This window comes from Heterodontus francisci, chromosome 32, assembly GCF_036365525.1.
Source record: "Heterodontus francisci isolate sHetFra1 chromosome 32, sHetFra1.hap1, whole genome shotgun sequence".
NCBI lineage: Eukaryota > Metazoa > Chordata > Chondrichthyes > Heterodontiformes > Heterodontidae > Heterodontus > Heterodontus francisci.
In genome coordinates, this window is record NC_090402.1 from 45939272 (window position 1) to 45963570 (window position 24299).

Below are 24299 nucleotides of genomic sequence, written 5' to 3' on the forward strand. Positions count from 1 at the left end.
CTTGTCTGCAATGGCCGACACGATGGGCCGAATGGCCTCCTTCCATGCTGTTAATTTCTGTGATCCTATACACATGGCATATTATGAATAATAATTTACATTTCTTTTGATTAGTGGCTGGAAATTCCTTATTTTTTTGGACAGTGGTGGCTAGGGTATGAATCCTTTCTCTTCATCATCATCATCTCCCAACTTGAGAAGGGTGGCATGTGGCAACATAAACTGTTTAAATAGAGTCCAAATCAGAAGTCTGGAGAGAAAATTAAATTTAGAGATGGGGGAAGGACAGTGGAACAGGTGATGACAGTTGCTTTGAAAGGGGGAGCATCTGAGGAGGGGTAACCATTTTAATATCAGCTAATGTGGAAGTCAGAAAGGGAAATTGAAAAGGTCAATAGTTTTTTTGGGAATGGGGTCCATTATTCTTTCTAGGAATTTTCCGATTACTTTATTGACAAATGTACCGCATTACTTAGCAGCAAGTTAAACAAACTCCCCTGGTTGAGGAATCTAGAACCGGGGACACAATTTCAAAATAAGGGGGAAGCCACTTAGGACAGAGATGAGGAGAAATTTCTTTACTCAGAGGGTTGTGAATCTTTGGAATTCTCTACCCCAAGGGGCCGTGGAAGCTCAGTCATTGAGTGCGCTTAAAGCAGAGACAGGCTGAATAGCCTACTGCTGCTCTTAAGTTCCTAGAAAGTCACGAGTCAGATTTAGTCACGAGTCTGTGCCGTGCTGGTTGATCTCAGCCTGGGCACCAGCAGAGACATTGTTTCCCAACTTGGGAGGGTAAAATAAATGGCCCTCTCTAGGCAAATAGCCCACTGTCACACGTTTACATGCCTCATACAGGAAGAATGTTACTAAGGCTGCTGGCACCTAGTGACCAGCACCTTCAGGAGAGAGAGAGAGAGAGAGAGAGAAACATGAAAATAACAATCCCAAAATATAAAAAAAATCACAACTAGTATGGCATTGTGACTTAAATGAATGCAATTCAATGGAGTGGCAGAAAAACAGTATTTAACAGGTAAGCAACTTTCAGAGATAATGTCATAGCAATTTGAATAGTGTACACTTACCGTAAATTTCCAACAGGGCAAACAGCTGAATGGAAAGCATTTTACAGGCCCAGATTAAACCTGGGCTTCATAACCATAACTTGCTAAATTTCTAAAAGTTGCTTTCAGTGGGGCACTTCTGTTGGGTTAATGAGGATACAGACCAAGCTCGATCCCTGAATTATTCAACAACTTTAATGTAGTAAAATGTTGCAAGGAACTTCACAGGAGTGTTAACAAACAAATTTTGACACCAAGGCACGTAAGGAGGTATTAGGGCAGGTGACCAAAAGCTTGATCAAAGAGGTTTGAACCAGCATATTAAAGGCAGAAAGAGAGGCAGAAAGGCAGAGAAGTTCAGAGCCTCAACAGCTGAAGGCATGGTCACCAATGATGGGTGGAGAAACATTAGGGATACGCAAAAGAGGCCAAAAACAGCTAGGGGGAAGTGAGGCGTTGGGGGAAGGTGCTACAATTAGTCTCACCAACTGGGCGAGGGAGGAGCAACTATTTGCCCGATTTTGATCTCCTGATTGTTATCCCATGACCCTTTCTAGAAAGTGCACGCTAGACTCAAGCGAAGCCAGTACAAGGTTTGTCTGCAATGTTCCCAACACTCGCAGCTCACACATGACAGTCAAACACTTGGGAAGTGTATCAGAAGGCTGCCTATGAGCATGGAATCATTCCTCAGCAAGAATTGGCATCATGAAACAAAGAGAGGAAAGCAACTGGAAAAAGAAAAACACTTGTCACATTCTGCAAATTTAGTTGAAATGATGTCAGCATTTTGACAGAAACAAAGTCGCTTTTCGTAATGAATGGATTGTTTCAATGGGATATACTGAAATGCTGACTTATATGACAAGCTTGAAAAGTCTTCACGAGTGATGAAAAATGTGGACACGTCAAAGCTGCACTGCAGTATAATGTCTACATGCTGCATACGTTCACGATGTTAATTTATGAATGCAGGCTATTTTCAAAAAGTCTAGTTAAAAAAAAACAAACACTAAACACTGCAGGGTTTTCACATTTTAATAATTACCCACAGTTATAAAAAGACTGGCTGATCCAGCACAAGGGAACAGAGCAGCAACACTCACAGGGCCTGAAGGTGGTATTAAATACACTGCGATAATCTTGGATTAAAAAAAACTCAAGTGGTTGAAAAATGACACCCTGCAGTAGTTTGTTTGCTTTAGAACTTTCAAAACACCACAGACACCTTTTCTAGTCAGCAATGCAAAAGTGACTTTATTGCTGTACTCCTGGAAGTCTTGTGTTAAAAGGATCCAAACCAAATGGTGAAGAATGAAGCTCGACACACACACAGATCCTTTTCTTGATCGTCAGTTTATTCACAGAATGCAGCATTACCTTTCTCTGTCTCCTGCATTTGCTCCCCCGTGTTGCAGCAGGCGCTCCTTATATCCACTCGAAGTCCTTAATTAAACAATGTCCTTGACCAGTGTATCTTTAACATAATTAACCTAGCTTTAACATTATGTACAAATGGTACTACAGCACAGGTCTTCCTTCATCCAGATTACCCAGAGAATAGAAAGGAAAAAAACTTTTTCTCGTTGCATTGCATGAAATTTTGTAATTTGGTGCAAAAGTGACACAGAAAGTTCTACGCTATCACCACAAATTTTCTCCAGTCCCTTCATGCTTGCTCTGGATGGTATACAATTCCACAAGTGGAAACAACCACCTTTCTTTTGGGCCTCCTTATCTCGAGAGACAATGGCTGCGCGCCTGGAGGTGGTCAGTGGGTTGGAAGCAGCACCTGGAGTGGCTATAAAGGCCAATTCTAGAGTGACAGGCTCTTCCACAGGTGCTGCAGAGAAATTTGTTTGTCGGGGCTGTTGCACAGTTGGCTCTCCCCTTGCGCCTCTGTCTTTTTTCCTGCCAACTGCTAAGTCTCTTCGACTCGCCACATTTTAGCCCTGTCTTTATGGCTGCCCGCCTGCTCTGACGAACGCTGGCAACTGACTCCCACGACTTGTGATCAATGTCACAGGATTTCATGTCGCGTTTGCAGACGTCTTTATAGCGGAGACATGGACGGCCGGTGGGTCTGATACCAGTGGCGAGCTCGCTGTCCAATGTATCTTTGGGGATCCTGCCATCTTCCATGCGGCTCACATGGCCAAGCCATCTCAAGCGCCGCTGACTCAGTAGTGTGTACAAGCTGGGGATGTTGGCCGCTTCGAGGACTTCTGTGTTGGAGATACGGTCCTGCCACCTGATGCCAAGTATTCTCCGGAGGCAGCGAAGATGGAATGAATTGAGACGTCGCTCTTGGCTGGCATACGTTGTCCAGGCCTCGCTGCCATAGAGCAAGGTACTGAGGACACAGGCTTGATACACTCGGACTTGTGTTCCGTGTCAGTGCGCCATTTTCCCACACTCTTGGCCAGTCTGGACATAGCAGTGGAAGCCTTACCCATGCGCTTGTTGATTTCTGCATCTAGAGACAGGTTACTGGTGATAGTTGAGCCTAGGTAGGTGAACTCTTGAACCACTTCCAGAGCGTGGTCGCCAATATTAATGGATGGAGCATTTCTGACGTCGTGCCCCATGATGTTAGTTTTCTTGAGGCTGATGGTTAGGCCAAATTCATTGCAGGCAGCCGCAAACCTGTCGATGAGACTCTGCAGGCACTCTTCAGTGTGAGATATTAAAGCAGCGTCGTCAGCAAAGAGGAGTTCCCTGATGAGGACTTTCCGTACTTTGGACTTCGCTCTTAGACGGGCAAGGTTGAACAACCTGCCCCCTGATCTTGTGTGGAGGAAAATTCCTTCTTCAGAGGACTTGAACGCATGTGAAAGCAGCAGGGAGAAGAAAATCCCAAAAAGTGTGGGTGCGAGAACACAGCCCTGTTTCACACCACTCAGGATAGGAAAGGGCTCTGATGAGGAGCCACCATGTTGAATTGTGCCTTTCATATTGTCATGGAATGAGGTGATGATACTTAGTAGCTTTGGTGGGCATCCAATCTTTTCTAGTAGTCTGAAAAGACCACGTCTACTGACGAGGTCAAAGGCTTTGGTGAGATCAATGAAAGCAATGTAGAGGGGCATCTGTTGTTCATGGCATTTCTCCTGTATCTGACGAAGGGAGAACAGCATGTCAACAGTCGATCTCTCTGCACGAAAGCCACTGTGCCTAAATCACACGCAGCTTCCACAGTGCGGACTGCGACACCGACCACTCCCTGGTGTGCAGCAAGGTTAGACTCAGACCAAAGAAGTTGCATCAGTCCAAGCAGAAGGGCCACCCGCGCATCAACATGAGCAGAATGTCTCACCCACAGCTGTTACAAAAATTTCTAAAGTCACTTGTAACAGCCCTTCAAAACACTCCCACAGGGGATGCTGAGACCAAGTGGGCCCACATCAGATACGCCATCTATGAGTCAGCTTTGACCACCTACGGCAAAAGTGCGAAGAGAAATGCAGACTGGTTTCAATCTCATAATGAAGAGCTGGAACCTGTCATAGCCGCTAAGCGCATTGCACTGTTTAAGTACAAGAAAGCCCCCAGCGATTTAACATCCGCAGCACTTAAAGCAGCCAGAAGCGCTGCACAAAGAACAGCCAGGTGCTGCGCAAACGACTACTGGCAACACCTATGCAGTCATATTCAGCTGGCCTCAGACACCGGAAACATCAGAGGAATGTATGATGGCATGAAGAGAGCTCTTGGGCCAACCATCAAGAAGATCGCCCCCCTCAAATCTAAATCAGGGGACATAATCACTGACCAACACAAACAAATGGACCGCTGGGTTGAGCACTACCTAGAACTGTACTCCAGGGAGAATGATGTCACTGAGACTGCCCTCAATGCAGCCCAGCCTCTACCAGTCATGGATGAGCTGGACATACAGCCAACCAAATCGGAACTCAGTGATGCCATTGATTCTCTAGCCAGCGGAAAAGCCCCTGGGAAGGACGGCATTACCCCTGAAATAATCAAGAGTGCCAAGCCTGCTATACTCTCAGCACTACATGAACTGCTATGCCTGTGCTGGGACGAGGGAGCAGTACCCCAGGACATGCGCGATGCCAATATCATCACCCTCTATAAAAACAAAGGTGACCGCGGTGACTGCAACAACTACCGTGGAATCTCCCTGCTCAGCATAGTGGGGAAAGTCTTTGCTCGAGTCGCTCTGAACAGGCTCCAGAAGCTGGCCGAGCGCATCTACCCTGAGGCACAGTGTGGCTTTCGTGCAGAGAAACAACCACCACATCCAATTAATTTATCCAAGTAGTTATTTTCAATCTGCAATCCCAGACAAAGAATATTTGTCAATAGAGTTGGCATGATGCCAACTCTGTCATGCAACCCCTTTCCACCAAAGAGGCACTGTAGCTAATTGTAACACTTCAAATACTGTTGCAGCCTAGATTATTTAACACAGCACAGACCAGAAATCCAACACACATTTAAAAGGGCCAGTCTTCTGAACTGCTTTTCAAAATCACAGAAGTCTGGTTTCTCAGCTGCTCAACAGCAAATTGCAACTACAAACTGAAGTCACAACAGAAAAACTGAAGTGAAATCTGACAGTCCCAGTCCAAAAGTAAGTCATTGAACAAATATTTGAATGTGTGTTATCTGCATATGTCGGCCACCTCAATGCAGTGAACATGTTTAAACCTCTCCAATCGTTATCTACAGACCATTACACCCACATTTAAAGAAAACATTGCTTTGGTAAGATGGTTTGTTTTTATTATGTAAACACAACTCCTGGACTACCACACTACACAGGCGAGACTCAACAGGGCTCAGTTACGCATACACAGTCACCTAATGCATTTATCTTCTTTCTTGCTGTAATTCCATCGAACTAAAGAACCACACATGCAACTTCGAATTGCACATACGCACAAGGGTCATTAGATGGTGATTTGAACCACCCACTACCCTGCTACTTTAAAAAAAATTGCTCTAGGGATGTGGAGTACAAATTTCCCAAACATGTCATGTCTGCACCCACTGGGAATCCCATATTGTGCCATGAAACCCACTGGATCATGGGTTTTTACATAAGATACACAGCACAGAACAGGCCATTCAACCCAACCAGTCCATGCCAGAGTTTATGCTCCACTCGAGCTTTTTCCCATCTTTCTTCATCTAAATCTATCGTCTAACCTCTATTCTCTTCTCCCTCATACGCTTGCCTAGCTTCCCCTGAAATGCATCTTTACTATTCACATCAACCACTCCTTGTGACAGCAAATTCCACATTCTCACCACTCTTTGGGTAAAGAAGTTTCTTCTGAATTCCCTACTGGATTTCTTGGTGACTATCTGATACTAATAGCCTCTAGTTGAGCTCTTTCCCACAAGTGGAAGCATTCTCTCTGTATCCATTCTATCAAAACCTTTCATAATTTTAAGGACCTGTTGGGTGACCTCTTAGCCTTTTTTTCAAGAGAATATCAATCCTTACCTGATAATTATGTGTGTTGGTTAGGGCCCAAGATGTCCCATTGAGTTTATAAACGTTGGTAAGCCATTGTCACAAGGAAGGGACAAAAAAAGAAAGATGCTTGTCATGTTCAGAACCTTCCTATATTGTCGTGTAGGATCACAGATCTTGTACCACAAAGAAGATTTTAAAAAACACCGAAAGTACAAACAGGCTAAAGACTAAAATTTTGCTTCAAATATTTTGATACTCAAAATTTGCATGGCTCTGCTGGATTCAGACTTTGGGTAATAGACAAGCACAGCAACAGCCCAGACCACAGACCAATAAACCCATTTACTATAACGTACTCCCACATATCTAAATTTCCCTATGCAAATACATAAAATACTAGAAGTTACCTACTTCTGTTTGCAGACCAGTGACTTTAGTTAGCGAACCTGTTCTATCATCTTCATTTCAAAGCCCATTGGGTGCGATTTGCTTTTGGTGAATTTCTTCAACCATCACATTTAGTACTAGAGCGGAAGGAAAAACCTGGTGCATCTAAACTTCATATGGAATTAAATGTAAACTTTTAGAGTTGATCTTAAAACAGTCTTAACTCAAGTCATACAGATGAGCAGTACTAGGTCCAATCCCTATTCTGTACTGAGTTTGTTGATCTTAGAAGAGGCAGCAGGAAGGGTGCTGCAACTGGGGAATGAGGGAACCATCAGCTTCAAATCACCATCTAGTGACCTTTGAGTGACAACAGGCTCACTCAGGATGGCCTCTAAAGTTGACAGTCTATCAGCATTCGCTGTCTAGCCTCAAAGAATAGGCACTAGGCTGGATAACTTGCAGATGCCTGTGGAATCATAACCCAATATAGGTTAATGTAGTCAGGAAAGGAGTGAAATAATTGGGAGAAAAAAAGCTCTAACAGCAAAGAAAAACTAAATGTGTTCAGTACTGAAGAGGATTTGTTAAACCTGTTTAATGCTAGAGCACAGATTAACAGTTTTGACAGGAAAATAGGTAATGTGTTTAATTCAGACATAGACACGCTTGATCACCCAGCTTTGTTATAATGCCCGTCAGATCTAAAGCAAATTAGATGGTGAGCTGCAAACAGAGCAATTAGCAAAAACATTACGACAGATAGGCTACTTCATACAAGCCATAACTAAGCAACAAATACCGCCTTTAAACAGAGTGAAGTGTTTAGTGTTTATCAACCCGAAAGGTTTCACGGCTAGAAAATTAATGTTCAAAATCCATTGCGCTACCTCAGGCATCACAGGTTGGATAAGTTAAGTGGAGTTGATAATTCTCAGGAATCCTCTTTCAGTAGCGAAGCAAAACACGAATGATTAATTACCTTTTGATGTTTTTGGTTAAATTTTTATCAGCAGCTTCACAAGACTCAGCATGGGACTTCATATCGTACGTGAATCTTAAGTCATAAATTTCTAATAAAGAAATATTGCTCTCATTAAGGTGAAAGATATTAGCATGGCAAAATGGAGACTTAAGGTATCGAGTGTTACCATCAGGCATCCCCAAGTCAAAAATGGTGCAGATGAAGTAAAATGCTGTCTTTACTAAACCCAATAGTTTAATCCCAACTTCAGAAAAACATCTCTTACTGCACCAATGTAACAATTCCACTTACTCCCAACATCCTTATGCTGCTCTTAGCAAAAGTAGCAATTTAGTACAGATTAGTGCAGAATTATGACAGTTTTGGTCCGTTGGGAATCTAGTTGAGGTTACTCCAAACTCAGTTCAAGAATGAACACCTACGCAAAATGGAAGTCAGACTTTTAATCAAGTGACAGCAGGTTCCAATCAAACACTTAAATTGCTCTCAGCAGTATCAGTGCAGCTGGCAGTCAATTCCAACTGAGTTGGTTTACGTTATGTGGGATGAAAGCATAAATGGGGAGATAACTAATGTTTCAGATCGACCAACACAAAAACTCAAGTGACTTTCGAAACTAGAGCAGCGTTTCTACAGAAGCCGAAATTAATGTCCTGCACCAGACCCCACGCCAACTTAGTTAGCAAAACTAAGTTTGGATAAGAAATTTTCCTGCTATGTTCTTTGCCCAGCCACCTTAACATCTTCACTGTCCAGTGCCTGTCAAAAAAAAACTGCAGAACACTTTCATCTTGCTCAGTGTATTAGGCCCTCACCACCAAAACGCGAGCAAACTCTGTGTTACAGCATTGGGACATGTGGATGATCTGACTGGTGATTGAACTACTGGCAATTGGAAAGAGGCAAATGAGTTTCACATGGGACAGGAAGACATCATGCCACCAACTTGTGCCTCCAAAATGTAATTTATAGATCTGGTTTTGAGAGAATTCTAGTTATACACCATCCGCTGGTGCAATCACGCAATTTTTCTAGAATTATTTGAGCCTCATTGGAAATCACAGGAGATAAGCGGACCATTGTTCTATCCATATTAGTTACTACTAAATGCAGTATTACTACTGAGAACTCTAACTCTCGGTCAAAATGTTCTGACCTCACTAACCTGCATTTGCTCCGATTCCCCAGTTGCCTCCAAGTTAAAATTCTCTTCATGTTTAAATCCCTTCATGGCCTTGTCCCTCCCTAACTCTGTAACCTCCTTGAGAACACACTATGCCTCCTAATGATCTCCTCCTTTGATTGAGCATCCATTTTTTCCTGATTACGCATGTGAAATACTGTGGGAAATTTTCCATGACAATGGTGCTTTATAAATGCAAGTTGCTGATGTAAGCTTTTATCATATTACAAAGTTGCGTATTTCTTTGGCTATTTCTTGGATGAGATGAAATTTCCTCCAGTTATACACTGGGAAGACTGAAAGCCACCAACCCTGGACCCTTGCCAGAGATTGCATGTCCACCCTCTCTCACCAATGTCACAGGTTCAACCAGAACGTTTGCAATCTCGGCAAGTTACTGCTATAGGTTTGACAATCCTTTTTTCACATTCTGACAATTCGCAGTTGGGATTTTCTTGAAATTGTTAGTATGAAATATATAAGTCAAAAGCATATGGAGCCAGAGATTATTTAATTCACAGACTCCCTCAGGTTAAACAAAGAATTGTGATAGCAGTTTTCAAAAAGGAATATATATGCTGCCTGGCTGCCTAATGAAATTCATCATCTGCATGAACAGTAAGCTAAAGAGGCAACCAGGCACTACCAGAATGAAAAGCAAACATTATATCACCTACAGGTAATTTGCCTAAAACAGGCACTGTTGACACGCAAGGGACTGGATTTTGTTCCCAGCCAAACACCGGGTTCTGTGGCGGGGTGGGCAGTCCTGGAGAATTAGAGCGGCAGTGGCCACCACGGAATTGCCGGGCCAATCTTCCCACCGGCGGCAAAGCTCCATGGCGGCCCCTCTGCCACTCTGTAATGAGATCCTGGTTTAAAATATTTAAATTACATATTTGCATCACTTAAAATACAAACTGCAGTGATCTTACCTTCAGTTCCCAATCTTCAGCACGACATGCGGCACCGCTCGCCTTCACTTTCCCATCCAGTGAAAGCTGCCGCCACCAACGTGGGGAAGGGGTGATCGCTGCACTCTGATGGGTACGGAACAGCAGGTGGGAGGGGTGAACTCTGCGTCATGGTGTGCTGTTTGCAGGGCTTGCAGCCCTTAAAAATAGCGCCAGCACCTGTTCCTCAACTGACGACGCCATAAACGGCATCACTGAGGCCACCCCGCCACATGATTGGGGGTGGGGGAGGGGTGGGCAGCCGCCGTCAATATATAAAGCGATTGCCTGCCGCATAATCATGGTGGCGCGGGTCCTGCTTTTTTTAAATTCCCAAAAGATACTTTATTCATAAAAATCTGTAAAAAAAATACATTACCAAACAGTTTCAAACAGCACCAAGTCAAAAATCACAAACAGCAAAGGAGATCAGTTTCCTTCAGTACAATCATGAGTTGCCTCGCAACCCTTCCATTTCATTTGTCATGCCAGATAAATTTTTACATTTTACAGCACACAAAATTTTCGCGATACAGTTCGAGGAGTTTCCCATGGATCCAGCCCCTCAGTTCAGCTTGGCGGGGAGACCTTACACAGTAGTCTTTCCCCACTGAGCCTTTGCTGCGGCTGCCCCAAGCTTTAGTGAGTCACTCAGCACGTAGTCCTGGACCTTGGAATGTGCCAGTCTGCAACATTCGGTCGTGGACAACTCTTTGCGCTGGAAGACCAGCAAATTTCGGGCAGACCAAAGGGCGTCTTTCACCGAATTGATCGTCCTCCAGCAGCAGTTGATGTTTGTCTCGGTGTCCCCCCCTGGGAACACAAATGACTTTGGCGGTCTGCTCGGGGAACCATCCGACAGGATCCACCGTCTCCTTTTCCCGTAGGGCCTTGAGGATATTCCGTGCAGACCACTGCCCGATGGACCGGTGGTCAAAGCTGTTTTTCTGCAGAAACTGCTCCACAAAGGATAGGTGGTACGGCACAGTCCAACTGGATGGAGCGTTCCACGGCAATGTGACCAGGCCCATCCTTCGCAACACCGGGGACAGATAGAACCTCAGCACATAGTGACACTTGGAGTTTGCGTACTGGAGGTCCACACACAGCTTGATGCAGCAGCACACGAAGGTGGTCATCAGGATGATGGCCACGTTGGGTACATTTTTCCCGCCCTTATCCAGAGGTCTGAACATTGTGTCCCTCCGGACCCGGTCCATTTTAGATCCCCAGATGAAGCGGAAAATGGCTCAGGTGACCGCCACAGCACAGGAGTGGGGTATGGGCCAGACTTGCGCCACGTACAGCAACAACGTGAGCGCCTCGAACCTGATGACCAGGTTCTTACTCACAATGGAGAGAGATCGCTGCCCCCACATGCTCAACTTGTGTTGTACCTTGGCTACTCGCTCCTCCCAGGTTTTGGTGCATGCCCCCGCCCTTCCGAACCATATCCCCAGCACCTTCAGGTAGTCTGATCTGACGGTGAAGGGGACAAAGAATCGGTCAGCCCAGTTCCCAAAGAACATGGCCTCGCTCTTGCCTTGGTTAACTTTGGCTCCCGGGGCCAGTTCGAACTGGTCGCAGATGCTCATCAGTCTGCGCACAGACAGCGGATCTGAGCAGAAGACGGCGACGTCATCCATGTACAGGCAGGTTTTAACCCGAGTGCCTCCACTGCCTGGGATTGTCACCCCTCTTATGCTCGCATCCTTCCTAATAGACTCAGCAAAGGGTTCAATACAGCAAACAAACAAGACAGGGGAGAGAGGACAGCCCTGTCTGACTCCAGATTGGATCGGGAAACTTTCCAATTCCAACCCATTGATTGAGACTGCGCTACTGATGTTTGTGTAGAGCAGTTTGATCCAATTGCAGATTCCCTCCCCAAACCCCATTTTGGAAAGCACGTCCATCATGTAGGTGTGCGATATCCTGTCAAAAGCCTTCTCCTGGTCCAGGCTGATGAGGCAGGGGTCCACCCTCCTTTCCCGTACATAGACGATCGTATCCCTGAGTAGCGCGAGGCTATCGGAGATCTTCCTGCCGGGTACAGTGCAGGTCTGATCAGGGTGGATCACCAACTCCAGAGCAGACTTGGCTCGACTGGCTATGACTTTGGGCGGGTCCTGTGGGGGACAACCACCACATTTCGCACCCACCACCGCTCCTGGCAAGGAGACTACAAAATCCAGCCCAAGGAAGGCTCTCTTTGCCTCTATAGCAGCATATTTAAATAGTGCTAGAGGGATTGGGACAGATGGGATTGTACAGCAAATACAGGAGATGAAAAGCAAACACAAAATATTGAAAATGCTGAAACATATTTTTTTTAAAAAAAAGGAAATAAACAGACCCAACTGCATCTGAAAAAACAGGTACAGCACTACTAATAGGACCCTTTTTTCCACTCAAATGATGAATACCATCAGGAACATTAACCTGGCTTTCTCTTTCAAATGATGTGTGATCTGCTGTGCATTTACAGGATTCCTTTCTCGATCAATGCACACAACAGCAAAATATCAATTTAGATCACAATTCTAGTATACCATTCAAAACAAATTTTACTCAAATTCCAATACAAAATTGGGCAACACCTTCCAAGTGATTAATACCACTGCTGAAGAGCCCATGACAGATCTGTACTGGCATAGTGCCCATCACAACCTCAGGTCATCCCAAACACTTTGCAGCCAATGAAGTACTTTTGAAGAAATCATTGTCGTAATGTACAGAAACATGGCAGTCAATTTGCAAAACAGCAAGATCCCACAAAAAGCAACAAGATAAATGACCAGATAATAAAAACAAGAAATGCTGGAACCACTCAGCAGGTCTGGCAGCATCTGTGGAAAGAGAAGCAGAGTTAACGTTTCGGGTCAGTGACCCTTCTTCGAAATGACCAGATAATCTGCTTCAGTGACCCTGGTTGATCATAAATATTGGCCCGGACACCAGGAGAACTTCCCTGCTCTTCTTCGAACAGTGTCACGGGTGCATTTACATCCAACCAAGAGGGACCTCACTAAGCAGCTCATTCACAAAATGGACAGTGTCACGCTAAATCTGAACTAGTGCAATCAATAGCCTCAGGATAAGAAAATGGATCACCTTTTTAAAAACTGCTTTTGTACCAGCACTTGTCCAGGTTGGATTCGAGGGGACCAGTGCCAGATGGAGATAAATAGGCACATCAAATGCTGGGTCTGTGAACCTGCCACCAGAACTAGGCATTTGGTAGTGTAGAACAGTGAGAGTCAGCTCATAGAAGGCCCTATTCCAGAGCCCAACAGAAACAAACAGCAATATAAAGTGGATTAAAATAAATGACAAGAACAAGGTTCAAGAAGGATTACTGACATCAACAAGCCCAAAATTTTAGTTTATACCAGATGCTTTTTCCCTACTCTCAATATCCTTTACTGCTTCTCAAAGTAGCAACTCATGTTCCATGGACAGTATTGTCCCTCTGGCAGCTCAGAAAATGGCCATTCCTCATGGGCTAGTCTGAAGAATGAATGCAAGGGACTTATTTTATATTGTGGATGATCATCACAGTCAAGCATCACATGGCACCCCAAGATACCCAATTCCAGAACAGGAGGCAGAGCTGCCCAATAGCAAACATTCACATCTTTTGAAAATGATGAAATTAATAGCTATTACAACGGAGTCATTGCCAATCATTTTTTCACAAAGTTTCAATAAACAAGCCCAACTTATTGGATTTTCTTACAGTATTTCAATTATAAATTGGACTACAGCAGTTCAAGAAGGCATCTCACCATAACCTTCTCAAAGGCAATTAGGGATGGGCAACAAATGCTGGTCTTACCATCAACGCCGACATCCATGAAATAATAAAAATAAATAGGCTAACCAGCATTCAAAAGGTCTCCAAGAGGATTTCACCTTAAAACCAGCGAGTCCAGCAAATCTGTTCAAAAGTAACTTCTCCCATAAACAGCACTTGTAAATTATAGTACTCATCGCAGTGTTCAGAAGGCTATAATCACATGAGCTCTCCTGATGGTTCAGTGAATTTATCCAGCAAGGAGCTGATTAACCACTTAAACCAGGAACAGCCCATGTTGAATCTTTTCTCTGTACAGAATTAGCTGATATCAGCCAGGATGGTGGTTGAGTTGCTACGTGGGGTTCCCAGCTCCCCTGGGCTAGGTAAGGAAAAGTTTGGCCTTGGTTACTGCCCCCAACTGTATTCAGCAACTACTACCCTTAGAGTGTGTGTAGATGCTGGACAAGGTCAGACTGGGCTATAGTGCCTACTGAGGTCCTACAGTCCATTAACACCTTGATCTATATTAATGACTTAGACTCGGGTGTACAGGACACAATTTCAAAATCTGCAGACAAAACTTGGATGTATTGTGGATAGTGATAGACTTCAAGAGGACATAGACAGGCTGGAGGAATGGGTAGGCATGTGGCAGAGAAGTGTGAAGTGATACATTTTGGTAGGAAGAACAAGGAGAGGCAATGTAAAATAAAGGCTACAATTATAAAGGGGATGCAGGAGTAGAGGGACTTGGGGTATATGTGCACAAATCATTGGAAGTGGCAGGGCAGGTTGAGAAGGTGGTTAATAAGGCCCAAGGGATTCCTGGCGTTATAAATAAGGGCAGAGAGTACAAAAGCAACGAAGTTATGGTGAACCTTTATAAAACACTGCTTTGGCCTCAACTGGAGCATTGTGCCCAATTCTGGGCCGCACATTTTAGGAAGGATACCAAGACATGAGAGAGGGTGCAGAAAATATTTGAGAATGGTCCCAGGGATGAGGGACTTCAGTTACAAGGACAGATTGGTGAAGCTGAGGCTGTTCTCCTTAGACAAAAAAAAGATTGAGAGGTAGAGGTGTTCAAAATCATGAGGGGTGTATGTAGGAAGAAACTGTTTCCATTAGAAGGGTAAAGTACTTTCTCTCTTTTTGGCCTCTTTATCTCAAGAGGCAATGGGTAAGCGCCTAGAGGTGGTCAGTGGTTTGTGCAGCAGTGCCTGGAATCGCCATAAAGGCCAATTCTAGAGTGATAGACTCTTTCACAGGCGCTGCAGATAAAATTAGTTGTCGGGGCTGTTACACAGTTGGCTCTCTCCTGGCACTTCTGTCTTTTTTCCTGCCAACTGCTAAGTCTCTTCGACTCACCACTCTTTAGCCCTGCTTTTATGGCTGTCTGCCAGCTCTGGCAATCACTGGCTAGAGTACTAGAGGACAGTGATTGAAGGTGAATGGCAAAAGAACCAAAGACAACATGAGGAAAAGTTTTTTTTTCAGCATGTGTTTAGGATCTGGAATGCACTGCCTGAAAGTGTGTTCAAGGCAGATTCAATAATTATGTGAAGAGGAAAAAAAGGGTTTAGGGAAATGGCATGGGAGTTGGACTAGCTGAGTTGCCCTTGCAGAGAACCAGCACAGACATGATGGGCCAAGTGGCCTCTTTCTGTGCTATAACCATTCTATGATTCTAACATGCACACCCAAGGGGCACACATATATAATGGTGCAAGTGGAACCATACCCCCGCGAGGTATCCTGAGGAAGGAGGACAGTTATATAAATTAATGGACTACAAGTTATTGGACCTAGTTGCTTTGCAATCCAAATGCAGTTAGAAAACCTGTTTCTCAAAATAAAAGATGATATTGTCTTGCTAAATTATGTGACCCAATCTTCATACACGAGACATATGAATTGCAACAGATGCAATGACAGACCAGTCACGCTGGTTTGTGTTGGATCCAATGATCTACGACAGAAGCAAGTTTCCATCAGCCAAAAAATACTGCATGTTGTATTACCATCAACTAAAGGTGAAGAAACTGTTCAGACCTGCCTACTTCCAATTCCCTGTAGTAGCAGTGCTGACTTCAAGGTTTTCTGTATGCCAAATGCTCTTCCATCTCAGATCTCTGTGCAGATCAGGAAGCACATCTAAAATTAATCACTTTGCCAGAAGCCGAGTATAATCACTCAGTGGATGTACAATATCCTGAAATGGTGTACAATGCTGGAGCTTTGTGCTGGGACAGCACATTCAGCTGTAAAGAGTTTTTCTGCATTACTGAACGATTTACAGATGACGTTTGAACATTAAGACAATGCAAGCATGCTGTATCCTAGCAAATAATATGTAAACAATGGGTAAGTACACAACTATCATAAAAGCACCTTTAATCCCGTATTTGTAGAAACCAAAATTGCTGCTAGCAATGTACAGAGGACAAAAGATCCCCGAGAACAATTATGAACCTAACATTTAAGAGAGAGAGAGCGGGAGGGAGGGAGGATAATTGATCAGATGGCTTAGATACAGAACAATACTTGATACCCAAGAATAATTTCTAGGCTGTAATGTAACAGAGATACAATTGACAGAGTGGTTGATAACCTTCATCTGAACCTGAAGGCAAAAATCACTGCTTAGAATCACTCCCAGACACCAAAGAGTAGGAGAGAAGAGTTAGGGCTGATGACCAAAAGCATGATTGTAAAGAGGAATCTTTTAAAAATGGAAAGAGAGGAAGAAATAGGAGAAGCTTACAGAGGGAGTTGTGGAGAGCAGGGCCACAAAAGCAGAAGGTTCTTGCACTGAAGATGTAGTGGCTGGAGGGGAACATACACAAAATACCATGTTGGGTTGGGTTGGAGGGTCATCTGCATTGGTTAAATGTAGGGATTAAGTAAATTGCATATGTCGGAGAATGAAGCTCAATGGAGAATCTCAGATGAAAAAGCCCATAATTTCTTTGCATTGGCATTGGAGGTGAAAATGGTGAAGATAGAGAAGAAGCAGGCAAGGGTCAGATCAGGCAGCATTTCAATACAAAGGTCACAATACTTACAGGGAATGGGTTAAAGACGAGGACGCGGAGGTCCTGCCAAATTTAATGCTAGGACCTCAGTAATTTTTCTCTTTTTGAGAGGCTGGCTGCCAGGCAGAAAAGCCAAAAGGTAGGGACTCTTCGGAACAGACCAGGGTGTGGCAAGGGGCCAGGGTCTACAATCACGGCAGAGGTGGGGGCAGAGAGAGTCTGTGATCAGCAGAAGGGACCATAAGGAGTGCTGTAAAAGGCTCTTAGCTCCATGAGTTGGCAGCTTGCATCTCCTTTTTACTGCCAGGTTTGCCACTGGGGGAACCTGATTTGAACATATCAGTGCAGTGTCTCTCTTCAGTAGGACCTCACATGCCACCAAACCTGCTGCCGTGAAAATGGTGACAGACACATATATGGTGGGTTGGAAATTTTAAAACACCTCCAGCCCACACCCCCAAACCTCTGCGACTCATCTCGGAGATGGAGTTATCGTTGAGGCCATCTCACCATCTCTAGGATGATCCTGAAATAGGAGAAGGATTTGGTCATGGAGAGAGAGGTGCAATACTGCTCAAGATGGTCAAGCCAGTTCTGGCGACAGATGGCCAGGTCAATCATGCACCAGGTGGAATCCAGTCTGCAACTCTCAGACATGATGGTGTGAAGATACAAATAATTTCCCAGAGGGAAAGACAGGAATGGTAGATCGCAAACATCTTGGTGGGATCAAGGGTAAAAGTGGAACCAAAAGAGCTTTTGAACAGGTCAACAATGCCAGCTGTCCAGTAAGTTATGCCACATAGAAAAAACACACATTTATATTGCAAGAGACACACAAATGTACAAGCATTTATGGCTGATCAACACAAACTAGAAAGTTTGGAAAATTATGAATTTAAGTCCTATTATATACTTGAACATATAACCTCGGCTTCGAAACAGTACGGAGGGAGAGCTGCATTGTCAGGCATGCTTTGTCCAGAATTCGGCATTAAACAGATGCCCCTAACCCTCTACACAGATGGGCATAAGCAATCCAGTTAGTTCCACTCCCCTACACGGTCCCTGATAATTTTTCTCCTTCAAGTATTTATCCAGTTCCCTTCTGAAGGCTACTAGTGAATCTGTTGTCACCCTATCAAGCAGTGCATTTCAAATCCTAACTACTCATTACGTAAAAAAGTGTTTGCTCATGTTGCCTCTGGTTCTTTTGAAACGCTTTATCTTTATTTACTCTATCTGAACTCATGATTTTAAAGACCTCTAAGAAATTGCCTCTCAGCCTCTCTTCTCCAAGGAGAACAACACAGCTTCTCCAATCTGTGCATCTAATATAATCCCTCATCCCTGAAATCATCCTAGTAAATCTCTTCGGTACCTCTCCAAAGCTTTCACATCCATCCTAAATGTGATGTCCTGAATTGGATACAATACTCCAGATATATGTAGGTTTATTTACAGAATCATTGAGAAAGGTAGTAAAAGTTTAAAATATCTTTCTACTCGCTAATTATAATAGGTTTAATGAATTCCAAATATCATTAATCATTTCTTTAATGAGATCTATGTTTATCAAAGCAAGCAAGCAGATGTTACAATCCACCATCCATTTTGCTTATTTACAGAGGCACGTTTTTCTCTAGTAATGCAGCAGTAGCTGGAAAGGCAGTGCAATACCACGAAGCCATGGATTAGCAGGTTTCTCATCTCATCCATCACTCTCTGGGGAAGTATTGAGCTGGTGCCAGGCATATAAAAAAAAAGGATGCAAGAGAATCTTCACCAAACTACTTTCAGACACCTCCTGGCAGTCATCCAAGAGCATTAACAATGGGCATGCTTAGGCTTGAGAAAAAACAGATAGCAAGTGAATAAATCTGCAACACTGGCATCGCAGCACATGATTGACACCAGTATGATTGACAGGAGAACCACACTTCTAACAAGTCAAAAGTGCAACAGGAAACATTTTCTGCATGAAAGTTTTCATCTTGATCCCTGGTTTGTGCTGAGATAACTGATCTCAGGAAAGACAACTGCGGGGTACTATATTAAGACTGTAGGTTTGAGGTGGAAAGGAAGAACAAACCAGATTTGTGGCTTCTATTTGCTAGCCAGTCACCATTGTTGGAAAATTAGATATCTGTATGTTATGATTGAGCTCAACTTTGTCTAAACATACGGCAGAACAAACTCGTAATAGACACTGTCCAGGCTAAAATACTGACGGTCATTCCAAAGCCACACATGACAAATGGCCACTTGGGTTAGCTAGGAAAGCACTGTCTTCATTTGTGAAATCGTACCCAGTATCCTCAGGATAGAAATATAATGCTGTTGCCTAGCTGGGTGGTCTTTTGGGGAGCAGTTCAAGTCACATTTTTCGAACAGAACAGAAAAAGTAATGAAGTACCAATTTGGCTCTCATCACAGAACTAGAAGGCTGTGGGTTCAAATCCATCTCCAGAACTGGAGCACATAAGCAAGGACAACACTTCAGTGCATTGTGAGGCCGTCTTGTCCTTCAAACAAGACACTGAAACAATGTTTCATCTGCCTCTTCAGGTAAACACTGAAGACCCCCATGGCACCATTCAAGCAAGGAGCTCATTCATTATGAAACATTCTGGGACTTTCGGAGACATGAGGTAAATCGCAATATAAATTCAAGACCTTCTTTATATTGCAGCTGGCTCTGCAATTATACAAGTGTATGGTGCTGACACTAGGTGACAAAGGGGAAAGGCATTCCACTACCTAGCACTAACATCTCACTTTAATGAGCACTAAATCACCACCAAAGTAGGCAAGACCCTGAAGCACCCAAGACAAGTTACCACCCCATCCTCAACACCAGCAGACATTTGTTTATTTTGGTTTTCAGTCTCTAAAATATTTATTTAAATATTGTACTTAGACATTTTCAAGAATCTGAAGGAGTTACCAAGCAGGTGATGCACTTGAAGCTGAAACGCCCTGGATAAATGACGTAAGTCAATACATTATTAATCTCAGAACTTATCACCAATTAGGTCCATCAGCAAAAATGGGTATTCCACAAGTGCAAGACACACAAAACAAACAGAAGGATGTAAATGAAAAAATTCTGTCCAATGTATTTCTGAAAAGGGGCCCTGATGGTGCAGCCCTTTGAGTAATAGAAATTTTCTCTGATACTCAGCATCAGCAAGTGTAATTAGTCCATAGGTGTTCATAAAACATTATCGATCACCAGAAAATACCTTCCCCACTAAATTAGAATTTGCAATATCTTAAACTGATCCCTTTTGTTTATATCTGTTTTAATTGAATTTCAGACTGGAAAAGGAAACCCCAATAGCAACTGTTTTTATGAAATGTATTAACCGTCATTGCATATGGTAATTGCTGTTATTATTCGGTTCCTGACACACAATCCAAACTTAACTTTATCATTTACATTGTAATTTGCCTCTGTACTCTTTCTTTATGTCATTTTTCAGGTAATAAATAATGATTGCCCCCCACAAACCTGATAAATACCTCAGATGTGCTAAATTTAACATTTCCTCCATCAAATCAAACCAGATGATCAAACTGATTTTTCTAAAATACATATTGTTATAACAGAGCACTTGTAAATACATCCAATTCACAAACATTTCCCTGAAAATAATGCATATAAAACTGAACTTTTAGCCAATTATATTAAGTTAGCATTGTTAAATTTAATAAATTTAACAACCATCTTTGTCCTATTTTCCCAAATAAAACTATCAGTTTTCTGGAAGTCTCAACCTAATGCACCACAGTGCTATTAACAGTTACACAGAAGACACTGAATAACAAGCCTCCTCCATTATTTATTTAAATATGGAACATTAAAACTTCAATAATAAATCCAATACAAGGACGCACAGAATCTATTCTCACAAACAAAGTTACATATTTAAAATAGCGAGAAACCACAACATACATTAAAGACAACCACAAATCTAAAATGTAAAATTGTAAACAAGTTGGCCCCAACTCAGCCAATAAACCATATATGTTCACAATCCATTAATTTCTAATACATTTTCTCCACAACATATCACATGCATTTTTCTTAATCTACTTGCAACATGATACCAACACCCTCCTCCCAATAAAAACATCTATTTTCATCGCTGTAAATATGCAAAGGTACATTAATAAATTAAAATGACATTTCATAATAAAATCATAAGGATCTATACTTGATGTATTAACCAGTCTTTTATCTTTACAGATGCTGTTTCTGTTTTTATTGCACATGATTAAGTAGTACTTTATTTAGAGTTGATGTATTTGATTTGAGTGAGGCTACAGTTATTGAACAGACTGTTCTAACCTTTAATGCAGCTATAATAACCCCTGTAAGCACGCATTTATGCATTGTTCCCAATATACCCAAACACATTATTTACGGAGGATGCATTAAAAACTTGTTCCATCGTGGCTGTGTTTGGTTTGAGTTTGCTTTGATCTTTAATGTTCCTGTTTTAAACCGCGAAAATACACATTCTTAATGTTCTCCACAGGAAAAAGAAATGATATAACAAGGATGTATTAAATAGCAATTTACTCTGATGGAGTTTGTTCTAAAGCAGTTCTGACCTTTAATTCTCTAGCTTAAGCTGCGGCAAATGCATATTTATAAACTGTATTAACATTCCCCGCCTGCAATCCATTATAGTAATGTACAAGATGCATTAAATTTTAAATTACGTTATCAGCTGCTATTTTAATACATCTATAAACCATTTACAAATTTCCCCAACACAGAGTATGCACTAAGTGGTCATATCTTCCTTAACTGTGTCTAGGGGTAACTCCACTCTGACCTTTCCTGTGAGCCCCAATGCTCAGCTGACACTCTCTACAAAGTCACTGCCGGGCTGGAACGGGTACAGTGCCAAACTGAAGAGAACTGAAAGCAACCTGTGACAGTACCGGGTCAGCCGGGAGCCGCTCCCCATCGCGCGCCCGGTCTCGGACCCGGCCGCTCACACTCACCTGCCGGGCTGAGGAGCAGCGCCAGGGCTGCGAGCAGCAAGGCCCGGCCGCTCAGCCTGCCTCCGGGGCTCCGCGGGACAGCCACCATCACTGCGGCCGCATTGCTAAACTCTGACGGAGGGAGAATGCCGCTGGCGAACCGGACACCGTCAACGGGCGGGCACCATCGCGCTGCCACCCAGCAGGAGGGAAACAACAGCCGCGCGTCGCTACGCAACCAGAGCACGCACCTTACGTCCGGCACGCCCTTATACGTCAGCACGCATTGTGCGTAAGGGCGCCTTTGGCACAGTGATCGAGCGCAGGAGGCGTCGTATGGATGATGTAAATTATCGCTCGCTGCTTTGTTATCTTTTCCTGGCCATTATAATTCTTTCTCAACTCCTTTCCTGAAGGCACCAGCCCTACTTTGGGTGGGGCGACCGTATTTTCTAAATGGAATCCGGGCTGCATTGGGGGGGAGGTGCTTGGATTTGCCTGTCTGCACACGCTGCCAGATTTGCTGTGTATTTCCAGCATTTCTTGTTTTTATTTCAGATTTCCAGCATCTGCAGTATTTTGCTTGCATTTATATAGTGCCTTTCACAACTATAAAGCACTTTACAGCCAACAAACCACTTTTTGGAGTGTAGTTACTTTTGTAATGGAACATACAGCATTTTGCATACAGCAAGATCCCACATACAACAATGTTATAATGACCAGATAATCAGTTTTGTGTGGAAGCAGCGCGGAGTCGCTGAGTGAGCGGGAGCCGCCCGCCGGGACCATGTGGCCACTCTTGCTCCTGATCGTCGCCGTGGACGGGCTCCCCGAACATAGCCAAGTGGCCTTCCAAGCTTGGCCACAACTGGCAGGGTCATCATCAGCAGTCCTTTCTCGGATTGCCAGCCGTTCACCCTGTCTCCCAGCCTTATGCGACCACCGTCCTGGACGCCGCCATCTTACTCCCCGCTGCTTCCACACAAACTTTCCCTCAACTCTGGCCCGGATCCCGATCCCAATCCCAGTAGTAGTACACCATTGTAAAAAGGGACAATGGTGGGAGCTGATGCAATGTTTTACTACTTGACACCCTCCAACCACCCCCCGCCCCCCCGCTCCCAGCTCACCCCCTCGCACCCCCTTCCCAGCTCCCCCCTTGCACCATCTTCCCCTCGCACCCCCTTCCCCTGCACCCCTACCCCCTGCAGCCCCCCTCCCAGCTCCCCACGCACCCCCTTCCCTCCACGCCTTCCCACCGCACTCCTCCTCCTCGCACCCCCTTTCCCCCTTCCCTCCACCTCCTCCCACCGGCATCCACCTACCCCTGTGTAGGGGCCCCAACAACCCCAGTACCTTGTGGGCGTCTCGGGAGAGACCAAGGCTAAGGGAGTAAACCCTAACAGAAAATCCGGAGCGGAACCCCGAAGGCGGTCATGTGTCACCTTTGGCATGTTTCCAGCAGTTCCTGCAGCCATATTGGTGCCAAACGTCATGCTCTGCACTCCTTTGGACCCCACCAGGAAGGCCGAGAGGGGGGTTTTGACGCTTGGGCAACTCACAACCTCCATACATCCGCCCAGGCATGTGCCATGGAGAGGTCACTCCATAGTCGCCTCACAGCGACCAAATCAACACGGACGGCAGCAGTTACAGGTTATAAGTCCAGCTCAATTGGCGGAGAGATTGGGCGCCACGGGTTGCCTTTGTCGGGAGAGGTCATCACATCTCACTGGACAGCTACCGCCCGCCTCAAACCGGGCAGCCCCCGGTCAGTAAGGTTCTGTCCCGCCACAGTCCACCTGCTTCAATGGGTGCTTGGAGCTCAGGGTCATTGCCCGACAAGTGGATTGTAACACCGCACCAAACAGCACGACCATAACAGGAAAGAAGGTACAAGCCCTTCGTTTTGCAAGCTGGAACGTCAGAACTATGTGTCCTGGCCTGTCAGAAGACTTTACACAAATCAACAATTCTTGGAAGACCGCCATCATTAACAACAAGCTCAGTAGACACAATGTGGACATTGCAGCACTTCAGGAGACACTCCTCCCTACGAGCGGATCTCTAAGAGAGCAAGACTACACCTTCTACTGGCAGGGTAGGGATCCTGAAGAACCAAGACAGCACAGAGTGGGCTTCGCCATCAGAAACTCCTTGCTCAGCATGATAGAGCCACCCTCAAATGGCTCGGAATGCATACTGTCCATCCGATTGTTCACCGCCTCTGGTCTAGTACACCTACTCAGCATCTATGTTCCAACACTCTGCTCCCCACCTGAAGCTAAAGACCAGTTCTATGAGGAACTCCATCATATCATTAGTAGCATCCCCAACACCGAAAACCTATTCCTGATGGGGGACTTTAATGCCAGGGTTGGGGCCGACCATGACTCATGGCCCTCCTGCCTTAGGTGCTATGGCATTGGAAGGATGAATGAGA

The 24299-nt window shown here is 44.3% G+C and overlaps 1 protein-coding gene across 1 annotated transcript in view; it reads right to left on the bottom strand.

Moving 5' to 3' along the window:
- The window catches only part of LOC137347475 (neural proliferation differentiation and control protein 1-like), a 253442-nt gene extending 230797 nt beyond the window's left edge, over positions 1 to 22645 (bottom strand). Inside the window, exons 1-2 of the mRNA XM_068011921.1 lie at positions 22560 to 22645; positions 21875 to 22083 (exon numbers count right to left, since the gene is read on the bottom strand). Coding sequence (XP_067868022.1) covers positions 21875 to 22083; positions 22560 to 22645 — 295 coding nt within the window. The remainder of the gene's footprint in view (positions 1 to 21874; positions 22084 to 22559) is intronic.
- Positions 22646 to 24299: the final 1654 nt, after the last annotated feature.